This window comes from Leptopilina boulardi, unplaced genomic scaffold (genome assembly GCF_019393585.1).
Source record: "Leptopilina boulardi isolate dan_hultmark-lab unplaced genomic scaffold, ZJU_Lbou_2.1 LbouV2_51, whole genome shotgun sequence".
NCBI lineage: Eukaryota > Metazoa > Arthropoda > Insecta > Hymenoptera > Figitidae > Leptopilina > Leptopilina boulardi.
The window spans coordinates 930,749-948,666 of record NW_026137996.1 but is presented as its reverse complement, the minus strand read 5'-3'; the positions used below and the strand labels follow the sequence as shown (position 1 = coordinate 948,666).

Sequence of the window (17,918 nt, the reverse complement as noted above, 5' to 3'; positions counted from 1 at the left end):
CATATAACTATTTGTAAATACATTCCCATCCCTGGCGTTCATCACTCTCCCTCTCTCTCTCACAAAAAAAGGTTTTAAAATTTATTTTTTATATATTAAAAATTAAAAAATTTTATTTTTATCAAAATGTAAAAAATATTCTAAAAGTTCCTGAACTATTATTAAACAACTTGTATCGAAAAATAATAATACTGTATGGCATATATCGATAAACAAGAGTTTTTTTTTTAAATTAAAACTTAAGATAGTATTAATTAATGGATTTTTTCCGATTTTGCTCCAAAAATAAAAAAAAAAAATGTTAAAATTATCATTTGTCATCTTCCTGTTGCTCTAAAAATTGTTGTAATAAAGCTTTGTCCAAAGGAATAGTTAAATATTGTATTCCATCAACTCCACGTTTTTCTTTAATTAATTTATGATCGAGAAATTCCGTTAGCTGTGTTCGTAAAGTAATTTCATTCGTAACGAAAAATCCTTCTCGTGCTTTCTGATACAAATCTTTAAATGCCATTCCTAAAAAAAAAAAAGAAGAAAGTAATATAATACAAAAAATTTTTAATTAATTTCACGTTAAATAAAAATTTTACCTTGATAATGTGCATGTGCATTTTCTATTTGATAATTGACTAAAATAATATAAACAGAACGCGATTTATCCGGTAAGGATAAAAAGACATTGTGAAGCGATGATAATGCCAAAGCTCCACTTTGACGAATCATTAACGAATTTTCATATGAAGTTTCATCTTTATATGGCATAAATGTCGTTGCATTACACCAATAAAAATTGTACCTTGCACGTTTCGCATTATCCCATACTAATTGGAAATTAAAGAAATTATTTTAATTTCAAAAGAACAGAATTAATATTAAATTAACTAATAAATTGGCTAATAATAATTATTATAATAATAGATTGATAAATAATAACGGTGGACAAAATTTACTTACGGAGAGAAGCATGAATATGATCAACTGAAGCAACGAGATGTAAATTAGGAAAACTTGCAAGATACGAAAGTTTATCCTGAATTTTTTTCAAACGTAACGCAGGTCCATCAATATTATGGATCAATAAATAAATTCTATCATTGGGATGTTTTTTCAATGTTGCCTCAATTAATTCCATACAATCATTCACATTACTCGGCACTTCTAAATCCATTAAATCCTTAATTATTCCATCGAGTATCTATTTAAAAAAAAATTTATTTAATTTTAAAAACAAAATTACCTAAATAAATGAAATATTTATAATTTATTGAAAAATTCACCTCTTTTAATGTTAAACTTGGAAAAAATCCATTTATAATCAAAGCTGGACAACCCTTGATTCGTTGCTGTTGAAATTCATGAATTAAACTTCGTTTCGAACCAAGGCCGTGTAACAAAATACTAAAACCTTCTCTGTAATAATAAATTTACAAATGTATTTAAATTAAAAAATTGTTTCCAAATTTTTGAATATAAATAAAAATTATATTAAAACATATTACAAAAAAAAGAAGGAATATTTTAATATTCAATTTTAATTAGATTATAACTTACTTTAACATAAAATGCCAAAAACTAAACATTGTAATATTTCTTTCGTGTAGACGAGCAATTCCTTCGGAATGATAATCGGAGATATGTAAATTTTTCTCCAATAATTTATCTATTGTTTCTTTGTCCAATTTAGCAGTTTTTAATCTTCCAAGCGTATGATTGGACGTTAAAATCTTTTCAGATTGAGATTCAAAATATTCTTCTGTATTGTAATGCTGTAATATAATTAAATTATTTTAATATAATGAAATAATTAATTTTCGTATAATTATCAATAATTGACATGTTTATCCTAAAAATTAATAAAAAAAAAAATTTACCATTTCTTTATAATCATTCTTATTTGCAGATATTTTTTTACTAGACGAAGAAACAGGAAGTTTTTTAATTTTTTGTTTAATTGGTGCACCTCCTACTGCTTCATTTTCAGATTCATCTTGATCCATTTCTACGGTTTTATCATTATCATCATTATTATCACCATTCGAGTAACTTTTTTTATTATTTATCCTTTTTCCTTGATTTTCATCATCATCTTCCTCTTCTTCTACATCATCATCACTTTCATATTCTTCAGTATCGTCTGAATCATCCAATTCATATTCACTGTCTTCAGACACACTTTCTTCTATATCTTCTGTATCACTTAATAATTCTTTTATAAAATGCTCTATATCTATATCTATATTAAATTACAATTATTATTTTTTTTATTTGTATGCAATTTTATATTATTTAAAAACATAAGCAAAAAAAAAAAAATGTTAACAAACCATTTTTTCTCGATGTATTTGCTTTTGAAGTATTAATCTTCTCGACATATACAATTGGAATTTTAATTTTCTCCGTTACACATGATTTTGCTTTATCTATCATCTTTCCTCGTTTAAATCCTTCTTCTTGTTTATAAATATTTTTGCCACTTACATCAACGTTTTCATCAAACAATGCTATAAGAAAAAAACACAAAAATATAATATACAAAAATAGAAATATCATTTATTAAAATATGATAAAAAAAATGCACGTACTTCTCGATACATGGTTTTCTACTTCAATTTGTATATTTTCTCGATCAAAAACATCTGTTTCATTAATCATTCGTCGTCTCAAGTTTGAATTCGCTGAAAATAATAATAAAAAAAAAAGAATTACCAAAAATCGGATTACATTAAATTTTACTTAAAACAAAAAAACAATTAAATATTTATAATAACGCACTACTAAAATAGATAAACAATATATAATTATTAATAAATAATTTCAATAACTAAATTTATATTTACATGTTCCTGATTTTTTTGCGGATCGTGTCAGACGTTTTTCTGTTTTATTGTTCATAGTGATTTAAATATAACGCAAAAGCAGTTATAAACAAATATTAAAAACTAATAATTGTTAACTAAACTACTGTTGTATTTTTTTTAAATAAAAAAGTAATTAAGAATGTTTACAATAAACGCAATAAACTTTTTGAACACAGCTCAACAATAACATGCGGTTGTTTATAGGTTATGTATTTTGCCGCGAAAATGTTTAAGAATTTATTTTAACATCTCGCTGTCCGAAAAAAAATATACGAACAAAATGATTGGTTGTTGAAATCAAGTTCTACTTGAAGAACCTATTAAATTTGTGCATTTTGTTTATTTTGTCCTCAACAAAGTTGTAAATGTACCCTTAAGTAACTGATATAGATGTCACTACTTTTTCAAGTCACGTGACTAGTTTTGACAGTTTTACAACTTTTAGGTTAGGTCATGGTCACAAAACTCTTTGATCCTCATTAAATTAAATTTCTAAATTATTAAAAATAATAAATATTGATTACAAATTTAATTATTTAATAAATGTTATAAAATATCTGTGATATTCACGAGCACAAGATTATTTTTCTAGTTTTTTAATATATTTGTGAAAAACAGCAAGATAAAATTAAATATGGTGTGTTTATATGAAAAGAAAAAAATTAAAAACATCTGGTTTAACTACAGTGTTTATTTTTATTGAATATATTTTTGACAGTTGCATATTGAAAGCTAATTTTTAAATAAAAATGCTTACATTTTGGGCAGATATATAAAAGTAATTTGCCTAAATTGTCACATTATAACAAAACTTGTTTATGAAGTAATTTTCCATTTTTGTGGAATGATTCATCATAAATACATATCTAAATTGGCTATTTTTTTTTTATTGATTGATAAAATGTGTCAGTATATTTTTTATTTTACAAAAAGCAATCGCAATTTTTAATTTAAAAAAGAAAAACGATTTATTATATTCTTATTATAAGTGGGAAAAAAAAGATAAGGATTTTTTTAAACAGCGTTTTTTAAATATAAATAAAACAAAATGAATAATACTAGCAATAATGGTAAAATGCAAGAAAATGAAAGCACATTAGGATTGACTTCGAAAATGATTTCTCTCGAGCAAATTCAAATGCCATTTTCTCCGGTATGTTTCAAATTTTAATTAGTATAATTAATAAATATATTTTAGTTATATTAGAAATAAATATGCCTTTCTTTTTTTATTAGACAAATGTTCCAAACGAAGAAAAAGAAGAGAAAGTTGACTTTGTTTTGGCTTTTATCGATAATAATAATCATAATCATGCTCGAAGGAGAGAAGAATTTGAAAATAGTTTATTAGAACAAGGTTTAGAACTAGAATATGAGCAGAATCGACATCTTGGTTTTGTTAAAATAAATGCATCAAAGGTTTTACATATTTTTTTTTTTTTTTAATTAACAAAATAATATTAAAATAATTTTTTAATTTAAAAATTGTTTGAAAAACTAGGAAGTACTGTGTAGATACTGTGAAATCATGAAATTAAGAATGCCAATAAAACATTCAGTAAGTGATGATTTATCGGAAACGGATACAAATGATTTTTTCGACGATGCCAAATCATGGTTCTATAAGGTGTTTAGTTTCGCTAAACTTGATCCAAAGAAATTTCCACCAAAGGAATATCAACTCGCAGCCGAATTTTCAAGAGACAAAGATTATTTGTAATAATTTTTTTTTTAATTAAATTAAAATTTTATTTTTATTTTAATTTAAAAAAAAAATTTAATTTTTAGATTCAATATAGAAGATGAAAATTTCTTTCCTATGCATATTCGAATAATGATTGTTGCCTTTGTTTTGGAACGTCAAATGGAAGGGATACAAAGACTTTTGTCAGATAATGTCTATTCTGCTGCTTATCCTTTGCACGATGTTAGTAAATATTATTAAAATTAAAAAATATAGAGAAAAATTGTTTAAAAACAAAAAAATAAGTTGTTAATTTTTTTAGGGCAATTATAAACAGAAGGGAACAGTTAGAGCGTTATTATACAAAGAATGGTCGGCAGTTAAAAAATGGATCAACGTACAGCCATTGGATACAATTCAAGAATATTTTGGAACTAATTTTGCCATGTATTTTGCATGGCTTGGATTTTATACTTATATGTTGATTCCAGCGAGTATAGCTGGCCTTCTTTGTTTTTTCTATGGTAAAAAAATTAATATTAAATAATTAATTAAAAATTCATAAACGTTATATAATTTTATATTTTTTTTTGTTGGTTTTAATTTTTTAGGTTTAATTACTTTAAACTCAAATCAATTAGCCAAAGAAGCATGCAATCGCACGGCGGAAGATGTAATAATGTGCCCTCAATGTGATAAAACCTGTGATTATTGGCGTTTAAGTGATACTTGTTTATTATCAAAAATTACATCGCTTTTTGATAATTCGGCAACATTGGCATTTGCAATATTTATGTGTTTTTGGTCTGTTTTATATCTTGAACTTTGGAATCGACGTTCCGCAGAATTGAGTTATCGATGGGGTTTAGTCGATTGGGATCGTGCAGCTGAACATCCGCGGCCTCAATATCTTAAAGCTCTTTCAAATTCAAAATTTTTTAAAGTTAAGGAAAAAGTAAGTTATTTTTCCTTCAGTAAATACTTTAATTTTTTTTAAATTCCTATACCATTTTCTGATTTTTTTTTTTTTCTTAAGGTAAATATTATAACGGGAGAAGTTGAACCTCATGTGAGTTTTTGGAAAGTACGAGTACCTGCAACTTTTATTAGTTTTTCCGTTGTACTTTTATTGACAACTGTGGCTATTGCCGCAGTTTTCGCTGTTGTTTTATATCGTATGTCTATGATAACTTCCACTTCTCTATTTGGAAGAGAATTTGATTCGACAAGTTATAAATTATTTGCTTTACCAGCAATTGCCGCTGCTATAAATTTGGTAAATATTTTAAAAAAAAAAATTTTAATAATACTTTTGTTTGTGAATTTTTCCCTAATTTTCTAATTATAGGTTTGTATTTTAATATTGAACTATTTCTACGATTGGCTAGCTGTTTATTTAACAGAAATGGAATTACTACGAACTCAGGCAGAATTTGACGATAGTCTTACTCTTAAAGTTTATTTATTTCAATTCGTTAATTATTATGCGTCAATTTTTTATATAGTTTTCCTCAAGGGAAAATTTGTCGGATATCCAAAAAAGTACAATCGCATTCTTGGATTTAGGTAAGTTTTTTTCTTTCTTTTTTTTCATTAGAATAAAAAATCTTAAATAATTAATGATTTTTTGAAATTAAATAAATTAGAAAAATTGTTTGAAATTAAAATTCTATTTTTAAAATAGACAGGAAGAATGTTCACCTGGAGGATGCCTTTTGGAACTTTGTATTCAACTTACTATTATTATGGTTGGAAAACAAGCATTGAGCAGTGCAATGGAAATGATTTTTCCCGTTCTATTCAAATGGTGGGCATTATTTCGAATTCACACTGGACTTAAGCAAAAAGATCCAATTGCTCCACGTCGACAGTGGATTCGTGATTTAAAACTTCTTGACTGGAGTACGTATTTTAATAATTAAAATAAAGTTTAAAATAAAAAATTTCATTTGAAAATTAATTGAATTATTAATTTTTTTTTCGAATTTCCTGTTCAGGTCCTCGGGGATTGTACGATGAATATTTGGAAATTGTCATACAATTTGGATTTGTCACTTTATTTGTGGTGGCATTTCCTCTTGCGCCATTTTTTGCTTTAGCAAATAACGTTCTTGAAATGCGACTCGATGCCACGAAATTTCTTCGACATTATCGCAGACCAGTACCTCGACGTGTCACTGACATTGGAATATGGGCTCGAATTCTTCATGGATTGGCACGAATTTCCGTTATTACAAATGTTAGTTTTTATAATATAATTAATAATGTTTTGTAAATTAAATATTATATTAATGATGATTACAAAGAAATTTTTTTTCTACTTTTACAGGCATTTATCATTGCTTTCTCATCAAATATGATTCCACGTCTTGTCTATATGGCCGTTGTGAGTGGAAATAATACTGATATTGGATTTTTAAATCACAGCCTCGCCTATTTTAATACCGTTGATTTTAAAAATGGAACTGCCCCAACAACATCGATTTTTACAAATGTCACTTCCTGTCGTTATCCAGAATATAGAAATCCTCCAGATCATCCAGAATTGCCCTATAAACGACCTACTATTTATTGGCACATTTTAGCAGTTAGACTAGCTTTTATTGTCGTCTTCCAGGTAAGGGTGTTTTTTTTTTTTTTTGCTTATAATTATTTTTTTTTAATTAATTTAAATGTCTTACAGAACGTCGTGGGATTATTAACTATGACCGTTCAATGGTGCCTTTCAGAAAAACCGAGAAAATTACGTGAAAGAATAAAGCGTGAAGCATTTTTGACTGAAGCATTAATAATAAAAAGAGAAGCGGAAAGATCGCGAGAAAGATTTAAATATACTTCAAGTATTAACAGTAATACTGGAAATCATAATCGTAAAAGACAATCATCAAATACTTCGACTAGCAGTCAATTATAAGATTTTTAAAATATTTTCTACACACAAAATATATATTTTGTGCCTTTTTAATAGAAAAAAAAAGATCTGACTAATTATACATATAAATATATAAAGAATTTATACACAAAAACCAGTGTGTTCTTGAGGGACTTTCGCTTTATAACATGATTATATTGTGAATAATTAACAATATGGCTATTAAGACAAATTATGAATGGAGAAAAAAAATATTTATAAACGTAAGTGTTTTCATTATATAAATTTTAATGTGTGAAATTTAACTAAAAAAATTATATTATTAATATTTTTAAAAATGTTAACGAACAATTTTTGCTACATATCGCTGTGATTAATTAAAATTCTTAAAAACTTTTTTTCTTATTTGTGTGCTTGATGTAACGTCTTCTAAACAAAAATGTATTTTATTAATTATTTCTACACTATTTTGTAAATAAATTTAAAAATGATATTTTATTATTGCAAAATGTTATCTAAAAGCGTTAAAATTTTAAGATATTTAACGTTTCAATGTTCGGCTTTTAATATTTTATGATAAATATACATATATTATTATAAAAAAAAAATGTATTGTTTTTTGTCATTCATTTTGAAAATTGTCATTATAATCTTTTATTATTATTTTTGCATTTTTATTATATTTCTACTAAAAAATAGAAATAAAATTTTAAGAAAAAATTAATAATTAATTTTATAAAAGTTAATATCTACATAATTTATAATTAAACAATTATTGGTAATTAATAATAATATAATGTAGTAATCATTTTTTTTGTCTTTGATTTAATAATTCTGTTTAGATTAATGTTATTTAAATAATAAAAATTTTTTTAGTTTTTTCAATATTAAAATGTCAATATTCAAAATATCGCGCCAAATTTTATTTTTTCCATTATTATTCTCGTGCGCCAATCGAAAGCGTTCGCACCACTAAACTGGCTTTTCATTGGTCAAAATTATTAGGTCATTCAACTATTCTTTTTACTGTTTTTTCTATATTTATTTCTATAAAAAGTACTCTATCAAAACTTGTTATTTGTTTATAAAACACTTGAATAGAAACACGTATTATTAAAAGTATTGTTACACTTTCAAATATATTCATGTGAAGTTCAGTAAAATCTCCTTTTTTTGACAGTGTACGTGTGTGTACAGTATTGTTGTTTGATGACTTGAAAAGGAAAGAGATGTTTTTCTGAAATCCCATTGGTCACAAAAGCAGCTGCTGCTGCTGCTCCTGTAGCATTAAGAAATTGTTTTATATGAAATTATAATTTCTCATTATTAAATTTGTTGTGGGCGTGGAGCTTTATTTTTTTTTACTGTCAAGTGTCAAACTGTTTGATTAACACAGAAAAAAGTGCAATTATAAGGTAAATTTTACTTTCATTTCTAACCTGTCAAATTAAAAAATGTGTGAATTTTATAATTTCAGTTAATTAATTTTTGAAAAGGAGTAATTGCGATATAAAATAGTGTCAGTGTAAAATTGTCATTTAAAAAAAAAATATATATGTTATTCGTATTTCTTCATTATTTATTTCGACAGGAGTTTCTAGAGAACGAGCTGTGACCGATTTATACTATTCCCACTCCAAATTAGGGAAATTTCTTACATCAGACTATGCCTGGGTAAGCTTAGCTCCCTATTTTTGGCCCTGACTTCATCGCACTATATTAAAATTATTATTTACTATTTATGTGCAAAAAAAATTCGCATTGTTTTTTTTTTTACAGCTGCTCCAGTATTTTTGTTCATTAATGTTGTCCTTAGTTATTTTCATTTAACTCCTATTTTTAGCATATTTATTATTATTTCTAAGCTTTTTATGTTCATTTTTAAGAATGATTTAGACAAATATAGGGCTTGACTAAATGCTAATTTAATAACACATTTTCATTATGTAAATAATTAATTAATAATTTAAATAAAAAAATCGTTCAAATAGAAGCTGTTTTCGTTGACTTCTAATATTTACTGAAAATAACAATAAAACAGACTTTTATTTGATTTAATTTTGTTATTAAAAACTTGAAAATTACTTTTAAGTCTTAGACAATATTAATTTTTTTTTTCAGAATTACTGGTATGTCAATGGATCATATGTTTTGTTCTCGTTGTCGAGAGGGTTTTGAGCCTCATGAAAAAATTGTCAATTCAAATGGAGAACTTTGGCATCCTCAATGTTTTGTGTAAGATTTCTTTTATTCAAGTTGCTATTAAATAATTATAATTTAATAAAATTAATTATTTTTTTTTTTATACAGATGTGCACAGTGCTTTCGTCCATTTCCAGAAGGTATATTTTATGAATTTGAGGGACGTAAATATTGTGAACATGATTTTCACGTACTCTTTGCTCCTTGTTGCGGCAAATGTGGTAAGATACTAAATATCGTAGAATACAATGTAGAATTACAATAATTTAATTAATATTTTAATTAATAATAATAATAATAATAATTCATTAGGTGAATTTGTCATTGGAAGAGTTATAAAAGCTATGAATGCCAATTGGCATCCAGGTTGTTTTCGATGTGAAGAATGTAATGGAGAATTGGCTGATGCTGGATTCATTAAATGCCAAGGAAGAGCTTTGTGTCATTCTTGTAATGCAAAAGTAAAATCAGGTGTTTTGGGAAAACACATTTGTCATCAATGCCAGTGAGAATAATATTTCATTTATTTTCTAAATATCAATATTTTTTTTTTCATTTAAAAAGAAAATTTTTCTTTTTTTCTACAGTGGAGTTATTGACGACAAACCTCTACGATTTCGAGGCGAGATGTATCATCCTTATCATTTTAATTGCGCTTCCTGTAGAGTTGAATTAAATTCAGACGCTCGGGAAGTTAGATCAAGACCAGGTTATGCAGTAAATGAAATGGTAAATTTATTTAATTAGAAAAAAAAAATTTTCTAGTATAGTTAACATAAAAAAAAGAATAAAAAAATTGAATTTATTCAATATTTATAGAACGAGCTCTATTGCTTAAGATGTCATGACAAAATGGGTGTTCCAATTTGTGGAGCTTGTCGTCGACCAATAGAAGAGAGAGTGGTAACAGCCCTCGGGAAACATTGGCACGTTGAGCATTTTGTATGTGCAAAGTGTGAGAAACCCTTTCTGGGTCATCGTCACTATGAGAAAAAGGGTCTCGCTTATTGCGAAACTCATTATCATCAATTGTTCGGAAATCTCTGCTTTGTTTGCAATCAAGTCATTGCCGGCGATGGTAAATGCTTTTTATTTTTATTATTAATTTTTTTTTTTTTAAATTAAACAATTTCTTTACTAAAATTACAATTTTTAATATTATATTCATTAAATAAATAATTTTTTTTATTTCAGTCTTCACTGCCCTAAATAAAGCATGGTGCGTTCATCATTTTGCCTGTGCATTTTGCGATCAAAAAATGAATCAAAAGACAAAATTTTTTGAATTTGACTTAAAACCAGCGTGCAAAAAATGTTACGATAAATTTCCCACTGAATTAAAGAAACGAATGCGTCGTATGCATGAATTAAAAGGATATTCCCCGAAACCCGTATAAAAGTTTAACTTTAACTTTTTTTTTAAAGAAGGGGTAAAAAAAATCTAAACTAATGTTAATGTTTCCATTGTCATTAATTAATCTATTTTTACTGTTATTTATTATTTAGCAGTACTTAACAATTTTTATAACACGTGAGTGTAGAGAACGAAACTGCCAAAATGGTAATTAATCGATTAATTCTGTAGAAATTTAGCAATTTTTACATATATATATTAATACTCGGAAATTTTTAGTATATTTTTATATAGGACTATATATATATTATCTAACGATCGTGGAATATTGTGGCCTTGGAAAATTGTCTTAATTATATTTTACAAAATGTATCGACTTTTCAACCGAAAAAGTACAAAACAATTTATTTTAATATCTTGCCGCAATTTTTGTTTTTTTTTTAAATTAAATTAAGTAATTAATTTGTACGTTAAGGAAATGATCTAATAAAATCAAATTTAATAACTAAAAGTGAGAAGTTTTATTATTCAGAAAAAAAAAAGAAAATTGTTTCAAAATATAATTGAAACTCATTGTATTTGTATAATTATAAAATAATAATAATTTTTAAATAAAATGAATAATCACCGACGAGATGGAAGATTAATTTATGTTTTCATTGGAGGTGGTCTTATTGAACCCATTGGTCCCATCATGGGACCCATATGTCCCATCATTGGAGGTGGCATTCCCATCATTGGTGGTGGCATTGGTCCATGTGGTCCCATCATCATTGGCGGTGGCATCATTGGTGGTCCTTGTGGTACTGGACCAGGACCTGGTCTTGGACCATAATTAACAGGCGGTGGAATTGCTGCTCCATTATTGCCCGAAAATGGATTTGTCGCAATTTTTCCTGCTTTAAATGCGGCAGTAGTTGCATCAATAAGCTGTTGTGCTTGATCTTCCATCCATTTTTGATAAAAATATTTTACATTATCCTTGTGCTTTCTACCTTGGCAATGAGTTTTTCTCACACTCGGTGAATCGTGAGTTAAATAAGTGTCACAATAGTCACAATAATATTTTGGCATCTTGAAAATTAACTGGAAAAAAAGGAAAGGAAAATTTTTCTAAAAATGTTATATTTTGACTGATAAAGATAGGAAAATAAAAGTTTTTTGTTTTTTAATATATAGAAAATATTTATTAATAAATAAACATTTCGTGACTAATTTAAATAATATTAAAATTATAAAAACTATGTCAAACGTATAAACAACAATGAAGAGAAAACAATCACCATTATACAAAAATTGTAATTAGTTACTTACCCTAACAGTTTTTAATTAAAAATCTTTGAGGATTTATTTGAAATAATATTTCTTTTTACCCAATTGATTAATATAATATTACGATTATAACTTTTATAACAAGATTTCCGATGACTTTTAAGATATTTTTAGGTTAGGATTCAATGTCAAAACAAATGGGCTATGACGTTGACTTTACGTTTAATAACTTCCCGCTTATTTTCAAATTAGAACTATTCATTTCTTGTTTTACTAGATTTTTTTATCTACTTTTTTTCAAAATAATACAGGAAAATGAAAAATGAAACTAAAAGTAAATAGTTAAATAAAAAGTAATTTATATTTTTTCTTTTAAATTAAAATTTAAAAATTTATTTTAATTCATATTGTCATGTTGGCAACAAAATTTGTCCACAACATTATCATTGGTGAATTTTTGCAGTTTCAGGGGCAGGAATTTAAAAAAACATAATATTTCAACCAATCAAAAATGATATCTCATTAGTCAACGTTTCATTCGCAGTGGTTGCGAATGCAGCATAAAAAAAGATAAAAACTTTTCATCCAAATTTCGTAATATTTTAATGTGTAATTCATTGTTTCATTGATAAAAGTGAGAATTTAATGAAGAAATTAATAAAAGTGTAAAAAAATTGATATAAATCTATTTTAATTGTGCGCTTGAAATTGTTGAGAAAAAATAGCGGCTACAAAAGTGGGGGGGCCGAGACTCAGGCTACCATATTGGCTGGATATTGGCAACTTGTGACTTTTGGGTGGCTGTTATATTAGCAAAAAAAAAAAAATAATAATAACCAAACTTGTGTCCTTTTATACTCGAAAAAATGATGCCTTGGATTTATATATAATATAAAATTTTCTTTGTGATTTTACTTTGCAACTTAATAGATTTAATAAATTAAAGGTGTTGTCCTTGAAACCGAGTAAAATGGTAAGTAATCAACAAAAAAAATTCAACTTTAGCCTTTGCTTTATGTTATAAATCTCAAGGTGCAAATTGCTTTAAATAAATTTTTGTTTTTTTCATCTATTAGAGTTTCTTTGGATTTGGACAGTCAGCTGACATAGAGATTACTCTAGACGGTGGTGATACAAGAAAAACTGCGGACATTAAGTCTGAGGATGGAAAAAAGGAACGGCATTTGTTGTATTACGATGGTGAAACAGTCTCGGGAAAGGTAAAAAAAATTTTTATTTGCATAATAATTAATTTTTTTCTTGTATATTTGTTTGTACTTTGATTTTATTTTATCCTTCTCATTCTCATATGTGTGAAATCGATTTTTAGATAAATGTCAGTTTAAGAAAAGCTGGAAAATTAGAGCATCAGGGTGTTAAAGTTGAATTTGTAGGACAGATAGAAATGTTTTATGATCGTGGTAATCATAATGAATTTACGAGTTTAGTGAAAGAATTAGCGAGACCTGGAGAATTAACACACAATACTGTTTATACATTTGAATTTGCGAATGTTGAAAAACCATTTGAAAGTTATACTGGCTCAAATGTTCGACTGAGATATTTTCTTCGAGTCACTATTGTTCGTAGATTAAGTGATATTGTCAAGGAACTGGAACTTGTTGTACATACACTCAGTTCATATCCGGATATGAATAATCCTATAAAAATGGAAGTGGGAATTGAAGACTGTCTGCATATAGAGTTTGAATACAACAAAAGCAAGTAAGGAATTACTAATTTCTTTTGATAAATTATTTTTCTGTATTTTTTTTATATTTTTTCCCTTTTTTTTTGTAGATATCATTTAAAAGACGTTATCGTTGGAAAAATTTATTTCCTCTTGGTGAGAATAAAAATCAAACACATGGAGATAGCAATTATAAAAAGGGAAAGCACAGGATCTGGTATGATTAGGATTTTTTTTTTTTTTATTATTTTCGACTTTCTTTAAAATGAATTTTTTTTTAAATACTTTATATTTTTGTAAATTTATTTCTTTATAATCGATATTTTTTTAGGAAACACGACGTTTACGGAAAATGAAACAATAGCGAAATATGAGATAATGGATGGAGCACCAGTTAAGGGAGAATCTATTCCGATAAGAGTATTTTTGGCAGGCTACGATTTAGCTCCAACAATGCGTGAAATTAATAAAAAATTCAGCGTCCGATATTATTTGAACTTAGTTCTGATGGACGAGGAAGATCGTCGTTATTTTAAACAACAGGTAATTTTTTTTTTTGGTTAATAATTGACAAATTTTTAAATAATTTTTTATTTTTTTCTCAGGAAATCACGTTATGGAGAAAAGGGGAAAGAAGTAGAAAATCACAAACTGCCTCACCTCATTTGCCATCGCATTTAGTGTCAGCGGAAACGGGTTTTCCACAAGGAGCACCACAAAATGGACCACCATCAGTACCGCCCAGTTCTGATCAAATTTCACCTGAAGCCAGTACAGGACTAGATGATCCACAGGCCCCAATAGAAGGTATGACACGTGAAGAAGGTGATGGAGAAGGTGAGAAGGATATCAATCCGGAAAATAATTGAATTTGCAATTATAGATTATATAAATAATAATGTTAGACTGTAATTCAAAAAAAAAAAAAAAAAAAAAACATGAAGAACTGAAAATAATTTTTTTTTCGCGTAAAAAAAATATCAAATTGAAGGAAAATACGAAAATTTATTTTCCTCTTAAATATTCTAATGCACAGCATTTTTCCGGTTTATTACGTATACGCGGGGGGAAAAAAAAGAGGATGTACATATTTTGACTGAACAACTTTAGTAAATATTGGAGGGGGAAAAAAAACCTTGATTGACGAAAAAAAGGACTGGATTTTCAAAAATTATTATTAAATTTTAATTTCTTTTACAGTCAATTGGCGTTTCAGTCATATAATGTAATAGATCTAAGTGACCTCGTCTCTCTAAATAACCTTTGTGTAAAGCTTTACACGTTTAATTAAGGGCATTAGGTAAATGTCTTGGAAATGCATTACAAGGGTTGCACTCATAATATTCTGCCATCAATAATTATAATTATTTTAACTTGAAAATTATAAATTCTTAAATTTTAATCAATTTAAAATCAAATTATAAACAATTATTTTTAATTTTTAAACAATTTTTTTTTTTTACAATAGAATTGAAGTCCCTAGATAAAGGATTTTGAACAAAAGACTCAGGAGAAATGACTTCCTAGTTGTTTACCTAATTCTATTAAAGGTATATTTTCATTAATTTATATTTAATATAATTTTATTTTTTTTTCTATAATGAATAGAGGGCATTTTTAATTAAAAAAAAAGAAACAATAAAAAAAATAATAAAACACCGACTGATAATGCGGCTTATAATAAAAAAAAAATAAATAAAGAAAACGTTCAATGAAACATTTTACACATCGATATTGCAATTTTTTAGAGAAAGTCTATGTCCTACGAATGACGAGAAATGCCTATTTTTCAGTTTAAAGATACAGATGTATAAATCAAATAATAAAACACTGTTGGAAGTAATAATTTAAAAAAAATTTTTTAAACATGGAAAAACCATGAAATATAATAAATTTCTAACAGTGATACATATTTATAATACAACGTCCAGATAAATCAGTTATTTTTAGCTGATCTGATATGAGCTCTATATATATACGTGTATTAATCTATTAATGTGAATTCGTGTACGTAACAAGTTGTTGTTTTTTTTTTTAAATTTATGTAGACAAGTTCAATTTCTTTGCAATTTATGATCAAATCGATAGAACATATGATGATTTAAAGAAAATCATCTTGTTACGTACCGATTTACACATACTACATAATGTATATATTAAACAAATTCATTGCGTGTGTGAGTGACAATTATACACATAAACACCCGCATTACAAAGTCTATTAATCATATACAGATATATACAAATTGAAACGTTCTTTCATCGAAGCACTGACGCACTTTCTGGATAAATTTCATTTAATGATATAATCAACATAATTCACATATCTGTTTATAATATATATAGAGAGAGAGACAATTTAAAATTAATTGCTCAATATTTGTAAAATATTTTTTATTGTATTAACAAAAAATAATGTTCTTAATTTTTTTTTATATATATAATCGAAATAAGAAATTAATTATTTTTTTAATTGACAAAAATAGATTTTTTTTATATCAACAATTATTGATTTTTTATATTATTATTTTTGTCTGTTTTATTGCAAAAAGGTATTTTATTATAAATTTTCTTTTTTTGCTAAACGAAATTAATTTATGAAATTATGAGGTTTATGACGTTAATTAATATCTTCAAATTTTTGCACTTATTTGAAGATTTCATTTTATTCAAAAAGAAAAAACTGTTTAAATATTAGATATTTAAAAATTAAATAATATAACTTTATAAAAAAAATATTCAAAAGTATAAATTACTTAATTCTGCACCTAAAATGGAATTATTTTTCGGAATTTGTAATTTTTAGGGATCTGCAAAAAATTGTTAATAAGTAATATTAAATTATCTCCTATATGCGTTTTATTATGTTTTGTAGAGATTTATTTAAATTTTTTTTATTTTTCAATTATTTGATTATTTTTTCCAATTAATTATTGTAGATTATTATTTTATGAATATTATTTCAAATATATTTTTATAATAATTCCATAATTTTTAGGTGCAGAACTAAGTAACTGGAGTATTTTTGATTTTATTTGCAATGATTACTTTTGGTAAGTTTTAATATCTAATATTAAATATATTAAATAAGTGCAAAATTTGAGATTATTAAGTTTATTGTAAACATTTTTTATAGTATTTTTTACAATCTTGTTTTATTCTAATAGTATTTATTAAATATATATTTTTTTAACAAAAAACTTTGTTTTTCTTTTTTTTTATAATAAACTCGAGATCTTCGATGAAAGAATGAGTGTTAAAAAAAAAAGAAAATGAAATTTATTGAATTTTATAATGTCCGATATAACTATGTGATTGTAAAATTATCGAAGTCACTGGTCGCGTAATGTATTGTGCGATATGAGGTATTTCACAATGTTTAGGTTTTTTTTTTTTGCAAAGATAAAAAGATCTTATCTCCTATATATTCTTTGTTATTTGTTGACCAAAAAAAAAATAAAAAAAAAAAAATTATTATGTGAAGAAAGAGCGTCAGGGAGGAGTGAATCGTAGTGTATTTTACATGTGAAATACTGTATATACATATAGATATATATTATGATACGATACTCAAAGACTTGTATATTTCAATCTCCTAATTATATTATACCGAAATGTTCGGTGTCAAATTTAATTTAAAAAATCTTATATTATGGACCTTTACATTTTTCCACATCATTGCTTTTTTTTCCTCTTGAATTATTTTATACTGTTGAATTAGTATAATTAGAATATTTTATTTTTTATATTTTAATTTATTGAATTTGTTTCATTTTCAAATTTGTATTAACAATTTAAATGAAAATTGTTTTTTATTTTCAAATTTTAGCGCGCGCAAATTAAGGCAAATTTTTATAGCTTGGACAAAATTTCTCTTATAACTTGTTTTGTGATTGGCTGATTTTATTGGGGGAAATTAATTAACTGACAGCGCCACCACGTGGCATTTTTCAGTAATGTAATTGTAATTAATAAAAGGTGAGTTT

General features: G+C 25.9%; 5 protein-coding genes across 6 annotated transcripts; 3 read left to right on the top strand and 2 right to left on the bottom strand.

Moving 5' to 3' along the window:
- Positions 1–98: 98 nt before the first annotated feature.
- LOC127289820 (origin recognition complex subunit 2) lies at positions 99–3,074 on the bottom strand. The gene is made up of 9 exons (XM_051318005.1): positions 2,838–3,074; positions 2,583–2,675; positions 2,325–2,501; positions 1,872–2,233; positions 1,552–1,766; positions 1,278–1,410; positions 955–1,195; positions 591–821; positions 99–516 (listed from the first exon to the last, which is right to left on the bottom strand). The coding sequence occupies exons 1-9, from the start codon at positions 2,890–2,892 to the stop codon at positions 311–313; spliced, it is 1,713 nt and encodes a 570-aa protein (XP_051173962.1). The 5' UTR covers positions 2,893–3,074; the 3' UTR covers positions 99–310.
- Positions 3,075–3,297: 223 nt separating this feature from the next.
- On the top strand, positions 3,298–7,994 carry LOC127289819 (anoctamin-5-like). The gene is made up of 12 exons (XM_051318004.1): positions 3,298–4,011; positions 4,095–4,277; positions 4,360–4,574; positions 4,647–4,785; positions 4,865–5,066; positions 5,154–5,497; positions 5,579–5,818; positions 5,891–6,108; positions 6,227–6,444; positions 6,540–6,781; positions 6,872–7,159; positions 7,226–7,994. Exons 1-12 carry the CDS (start codon positions 3,907–3,909, stop codon positions 7,454–7,456), a joined length of 2,625 nt encoding a protein of 874 aa, XP_051173961.1. The 5' UTR covers positions 3,298–3,906; the 3' UTR covers positions 7,457–7,994.
- A 459-nt stretch (positions 7,995–8,453) lies between these two features.
- Positions 8,454–11,481, top strand: LOC127289816 (LIM and senescent cell antigen-like-containing domain protein 1). Of its 2 annotated transcripts, XM_051317999.1 has the most exons (8): positions 8,454–8,829; positions 9,006–9,088; positions 9,536–9,649; positions 9,725–9,837; positions 9,929–10,121; positions 10,204–10,345; positions 10,436–10,694; positions 10,811–11,481. In XM_051317999.1, the coding sequence occupies exons 2-8, from the start codon at positions 9,081–9,083 to the stop codon at positions 11,011–11,013; spliced, it is 1,032 nt and encodes a 343-aa protein (XP_051173956.1). In that variant the 5' UTR covers positions 8,454–8,829; positions 9,006–9,080; the 3' UTR covers positions 11,014–11,481. The 2 variants fall into 2 exon arrangements, with proteins under 2 accessions (XP_051173956.1, XP_051173957.1); XM_051318000.1 differs by lacking the exon at positions 9,006–9,088 and having other exon boundaries at positions 8,455–8,829.
- LOC127289817 (U1 small nuclear ribonucleoprotein C-like) lies at positions 11,468–12,452 on the bottom strand. The gene is made up of 2 exons (XM_051318001.1): positions 12,285–12,452; positions 11,468–12,056 (listed from the first exon to the last, which is right to left on the bottom strand). The coding sequence occupies exon 2, from the start codon at positions 12,042–12,044 to the stop codon at positions 11,619–11,621; it is 426 nt and encodes a 141-aa protein (XP_051173958.1). The 5' UTR covers positions 12,045–12,056; positions 12,285–12,452; the 3' UTR covers positions 11,468–11,618.
- Positions 12,453–12,772: 320 nt separating this feature from the next.
- On the top strand, positions 12,773–17,566 carry LOC127289815 (vacuolar protein sorting-associated protein 26B-like). The gene is made up of 6 exons (XM_051317998.1): positions 12,773–13,215; positions 13,319–13,462; positions 13,573–13,967; positions 14,043–14,149; positions 14,264–14,475; positions 14,538–17,566. The coding sequence occupies exons 1-6, from the start codon at positions 13,213–13,215 to the stop codon at positions 14,799–14,801; spliced, it is 1,125 nt and encodes a 374-aa protein (XP_051173955.1). The 5' UTR covers positions 12,773–13,212; the 3' UTR covers positions 14,802–17,566.
- The last annotated feature ends 352 nt before the right edge of the window (positions 17,567–17,918 follow it).